Source organism: Myxocyprinus asiaticus, chromosome 16, assembly GCF_019703515.2.
Source record: "Myxocyprinus asiaticus isolate MX2 ecotype Aquarium Trade chromosome 16, UBuf_Myxa_2, whole genome shotgun sequence".
Taxonomy (NCBI): Eukaryota; Metazoa; Chordata; class Actinopteri; order Cypriniformes; family Catostomidae; genus Myxocyprinus; species Myxocyprinus asiaticus.
Window position 1 is genome coordinate 10,447,730 of NC_059359.1, and position 6,000 is coordinate 10,453,729.

A 6,000-nucleotide genomic window follows, 5' to 3' on the forward strand; every position below is an offset into this window, starting at 1 on the left:
GTAGATCTTGCCTTTTAATCAGCGCATAACAATGCAGAGATTTCCATACAGCATCTTTATAATGTCTGAAGTACCGCAAAGTAGAATATCTCTGCTGGTTAATTACTCCCTCCTGATCTCCCTCCCTTACATTTCCCACCCAGACTCAGAGCAGAGCAATCTAATAACCTTTAGCTTGACTTCTCTAATTATTACCACATCTACTGCTGGTCCCTGGTGGGAAACCAACCACAGAATGCAGCAAGACACGTTGACTCTCGACAGGGTCAGCTACAGTGTGGTGATCCCAGCTTCGCCAATATATAGGGCTTGTGATTTTTAATAAGCAAACGAGAGGTTGTCTGAAGAAGGTTGGGTTTTCTGATCTTGCAGTTTAAGTATCAGTACACTGTATACACTGTAGATTTTACATGGTGTAAACTTGTCTGTAAATGTGACACAGTGCCCTTACAGGCCAAAGTGACAGTTCAGTTTATTAGGATCCTCTCGGGAGATGTGCCAAGACTTGTTTCCTTTTCAGACAAATATTGGTTTGATAACCCCTGACAAACAACACCAATGATCACCCATCTCCTCTGCCCATGGCTCCATATCTGAGAATCTCCATTATCTAATTGGCCAATAGAGGTTGGAGGGGTTTGTCTCGTCTCTGCACTTTTGACTTGGGTCAAGCTCTCAGAGTCAAATGAGTCACTTTTGCTTGAGTTTAAGCAAGTACAGTCTCTTCACACATCATTAGCACAAGACCAGATGGTGAAATTGATAAATAGCCCTGCAAAGTATTTATTCACTGTTATTTTTCTTTCGGCTCAATCTTACAGGCTTCTCCCGCTGCTTTGGCGAAAAGTGTCTTAGCTGAGGTCCCGAACCAGGTGGTGGACTATTACAACAGCAAGGGGATCAAGCCAAAGTGCCCCAGCGAGTACGAGTCTTCCAGAACGTTTGGTCACTGAAGCGTTGAACCCAACACGAGCCATTGCTCCTGATGAAAACTAGTACGTTTCTGTGAATTTTACAACTTATCTGTTCTTCTTTGTTTTGTTTGCATGCGTAGCCTGTGAGGCTTGCATAGTTGTTGCAATGCTACCGTTCCCATGATGCACATGTACACCAATCAGCCACAACATTAAAACCACCTGCCAAATATTGTGTAGGTCCCCCTCGTGCCGCCAAAACAACACCAAGCCGCATCTCAGAATAGCATTCTGGGATGCTATTCTTCTCACCACAATTGTACAGAGCGGTTATCTGAGTTACCGCAGACTTTGTCAGTTCGAACCAGTCTGGCCATTCTCTGTTGACCTCTCTCATCAACAAGGCATTTCCGTCCACAGAGCTGCCGCTCACTGGATGTTCTTTGTTTTTGGCACCTTTCTGAGTAAATTCTAGAGACTGTTGTGCATGAAAATCCCAGGAGATCAGCAGTTACAGAAATAATCAAACCAGTCCGTCTGGCACCAACAATCATCCCACGGTCCAAATCATTGAGATTTTTCTCCATTCTGATGGTTGATGTGAACATTAACTGAAGCTCCTGACCCGTATCTGCATGATTTTATGCACTGCACTGCTGCCACACGATTGGCTGATTAGATAATTGCATGGATGATTGTTGGTGCCAGATGGGCTGGTTTGAGTATTTCTGTAACTGCTGATCTCCTGGGATTTTCACACACAACAGTCTCTAGAATTTACTCCGAATGGTGCCAAAAACAAAAAACATCCAGTGAGCAACAGTTCTGTGGACGGAAATGCCTTGTTGATGAGAGAGGTCAACAGAGAATGGCCAGACTGGTTTGAACTGACAAAGTCTACGGTAACTCAAATAACTGCTCTGTACAATTGTGGTGAGAAAAACAGCATCTCAGAATGCTATTCTGAGATGCGGGTTGGCGCTGTTTTAGCGGCACGAGGGGGACCTACACAAAATTAGGCAGGTGGTTTTAATGTTGTGGCTAATCAGTGTATAATGTACATGTACAGACTTACCATTATGTATGAAAAGAGCAAAAACTATTAAAAAGTCATAGTCAGTACGTTTACATGCACACTTAATAATCGAGTTACAGCAGGTTTTTTAACACAGTCTTCATCTGTTTGTCCAAGTATACATGACACAATGCATAGGAAGTGTTAAAAACCTCTGTCTTTCGGAGCATACGCACAATGCCGAGGCCAGTGAATACATGCTGAATGAAGCCAAGCTACTGTTGCTATATTAGGTCTGTTAATCCAACTTCACAAAAACTGAACTGGTACGGTTTCAGTCAGCCTAAAGCATTTCAATTACATTTTAAAAAGACAAATATTGTTTTGTCCGACTGAAACCGAACTTATAACGTGTATGTAAATGTACTGAGCATTTGAGCATGATGACTGGGATTAGTTTAATAAATACATATCTGGAATATCGGTTGTTTTCTTTTATATAAAGGTTTACTGATATTTTGCTAAATTTCGTAATGTTCTTATATTGTAAAGCATTTTGGATTATAGAGAATGAATAGCTACTTGAATTAGATACATCTGTGGACATGAAAAGCTTTCTTTCTCTCTATATATTTTTTGTTTCTTTTTTTGCAGATGCAGGGTCAGATGCATGATTGTATTTTGCATGTTAATAATAAACCAGCCTTGTTTTTCTACTGGTTCCTTTGGAGCCTGGTGTATTATTTAATGTGAAGCTACTCTTCTGACACCTGTCCACAAATAAGACTTTAGAACTTGAAGTATTTTTGGTAGATTTAAGTGACAATGTAACAGACTGTATGGAAATAAAGTTTGTGTTATGAATTATTTTGTGTGGAATTTGACAGATGTTGAAACAAAGAAACCCGAATACTGTATAACAGAGAATTTGATGTTCTGTGGAACACACAAAAAAAGATGCTCAGTGTTCAAGCTTCTTGTTTGTATTTAATAAAAACGTACAAACATAAAAAACTGAAACTACTACACAAGTGGCAGGTAATGGAATCAACAACAGTAATGCATTAATAACACTGCTGAAAAAGGCATTTTGTAAGTTGGCCTATATTTTACAGATGACACGCACTGTCTAGTGAGAGAACGTTTCCATTTCTGACTTTGCACTGTTTCTTTAGTTTCATAGAGCTGAGAACTGTATTTTAACTTAGTATTTTGCTAGACATGCTCATTATAATGGGGGACAATTTTGAGTAAACGGAAAATACAACAATTGTCATTAAAATGTGTGTGTATCCTCAAACTGTCATGATGCATGGCAGCAGACTTGCCATAAATCTCGAACTGCTGCATTCCCACACATCTGTTATGGGATTTCACAGACTACAGCTTTCCCCTGGAGGACCATCTACCGTTTCATAGTGAAGCCTTTATAAATCATACATATAAATAAAGATCTGTTGTACAATACTGTATATTGCTACTGTAACAGGATCTCAACAATTAACCCTTCTATTGATCTTGAATCATCTTGCAAAGAATATGTTATAGGATTTGGTAATGGAACATCTAAACAAACACAAAAAAAATAATAAATCATTAAATTTAAAATAAAAATGGGGAAAGAATGGATTGGATGATGGATGTGCAAAGTGAGCCCATAATGACTACTAGAGATTAATTTGTGAAATACAATTGTTCTAAAATTGTAGCTCTAAAATTTACAAAGTTTGTTTAATAAAAGCAAAGTAATAGATCATTATAAAATACTTTGGATGTTATGAAATGCCTGTAGTTATTGAAATAAAAAGTACATGAACAACTTTGCTGCAGTTGGGTCCCAAATGTATTTAACACTTCTTTTTATACTCCATTAATATTCTATTTAAAAAGTATATATATTGTACATGAAAAGGGAGGGCCTTAAGCAGGTCAGAAATTAACCAGGAATTGAATTACTGAATTCCTTCATTTTCTATGTTATTTAATATATTCAATTATATTATATTCTAGGCCTATTCACTTGTAATACACATAGATTACTAATACTGGCATTATTTTGATGCTGTGTAGGGAACCGGCTCCCCCAGCTGAGCCTGGTTCTCCCAAGGTTTTTTTCTTTCTTTCTTTCTTTTTTTTTCTCCATTAAATAATTTTTTTGGGTTCCTTGCACTGTTGACTTTGGCTTGCTCACTGGGGACAAATCATTTTTAAAGCATGATTTTCAGTCATGTTTTCATTTGAACTGCTCCGTGAGTACTTTTGATACATAACATTTTCTTTAAAGCTGCTTTGAAACTATGTGTGTTGTGAAAAGTTGACTCTAGTCATGGGTCAGACCGATCTCACAATGCAATTAGCCTTTTTCACAAGAAACGGAAACTACGTCACCACAGTGTAAAGCTACTTCCACTATGGGTTTGCCTCTAATAATGCTTCTTACAGGGGCGTAGTTTACAGTGGGGATGGTGGAAAGTAACCCCCTCAATAATCAAGCAAGTACAACCCCCCATATGTATACCATGATCAATGGAAACATGTAGATGCTTCATGCTGCAACCCCCCCCCCAATATTCAAGCCAAATCTACGCCCTTGGCTTCTTACCTCTTCTGTGATGTTTCTTTGCCAGCTCCAGTCTCATTAGCAGGAATATTCATTCAACCGTCTCCCTCCTCTCATCACCGTATCATGGGAAAAACATTTTAAAAAGCTATATACACTGCCAGCACAGATGCAAAAATACAAAAACAAATCTACATGTCTAACTGTACCTTGTATGAAACTCCCAAACATATTAAATGCAGTTTTTAAAAGTATAAATAATCAAATTTAGTAATAAAACCAGTCTTGTCCCATATAAAATGTATTTACCTATTTTCATAGATTATATACAATGAACAGAACCCCGCCATCTCAATAAAATATAAACAGATAGCAACAAGAACTGTGCAATAAACAATGTATTTAATACTAATTATAACAATGTGTACATAACGTGGCATAAGCACAACATCGAATATTACAGTGCAGGTTTACAGACTTTAAGATAATGAGGAGCAGCCATAAGAGCCATTACAGTCTAACAGAGTAAGAATATTAGCTACATTTACCAAAAATTTGACAAAAATAAGGGGGGTTCTCACAATGAAAAACATTATGAAATGCATGTTTTCTCTGAACATTTCAGTCATGGTTCCATTCTTTTATTTAAAGGATGATAAAATGACAATAAAAAAAATCTTGTTTTGACATTTGAGCCATGTGCTACAAAAAAGGTAGATGCACCTGTATATCTGAGTTGGTTTGGCTTCATGATGTGAAAAGCACAGAGTTTAATGAGTTTAATCCCAAATGTTGACTCGAATGAGATGTAATATCGAAGAGAGAGATGACAGAGGTGTCCCTGTTTATGAAAGTGTCCATGGTGCGAGTGATCAGACGCGTTTCTCATTCTAGAGGAGTTCAGGGAGGGGAGCAGGCTGCCGATGATTTTATCCACACAACATGCTGTTTTCACTTGCGATAACGCAGAGCTGGCCCAAACAGACACAGAGAATGAAATGACAGCGAATTTACAAGTTATTTATAATCTGTGTAGTCTAGGGCTAATAGCAGCTGGAATTTCTACTGAATATGCTGGATTCAGTCACGTTATGCCTTCCTCAAAGTTGTCGTAATGTTCTTTACCATAATCAAGATCCTAATTAAAGCTTGGTAGAGTCAACAACAAAGCAAAAAATCAGATAAAACATTAACATGCTATTTAATTTGTGTGAAGACTTTGATTTCAGCAGATCTTGCTCACGTTTCAATGGCCGTTGTTGATACCGGAAGTAAGTTTACCCTGCAAAGTGGCACCCCCAGAAGCGAGAAATGGGAAGTGTGAAAAAGGCCTATTGGAAAGAGTAGACTGACTTTTCTTTAGCTAAAATCATTCTGTACTTAACAAAATTTGAAACACTACCCTCAGTGGCCATAGCGGTAAGTGTTGTTGGGTGTGATGTGTTTGATTTTTCTGATTAAATGTCCACGAAGGTGCACCAAAAGCAATTTGTGAAGGGACTTGTTTTCAG

At 38.0% G+C, this 6,000-nt stretch overlaps 1 protein-coding gene across 2 annotated transcripts in view; it reads left to right on the forward strand.

Annotated features, from left to right (window-relative positions):
• Positions 1–3,731, forward strand: part of LOC127454033 (copine-4-like) — a 119,504-nt gene extending 115,773 nt beyond the window's left edge. The window contains exons 17-18 of one of the 2 annotated variants that reach the window (XM_051720959.1): positions 822–995; positions 2,584–3,731. In XM_051720959.1, the coding sequence (XP_051576919.1) occupies positions 822–953 (132 nt within the window). In that variant the 3' untranslated portion in view covers positions 954–995; positions 2,584–3,731. Of the gene's footprint in view, positions 1–821; positions 1,091–2,583 lie in introns of those variants that run through there. The other variant, XM_051720958.1, reaches the window with a different exon arrangement.
• The last annotated feature ends 2,269 nt before the right edge of the window (positions 3,732–6,000 follow it).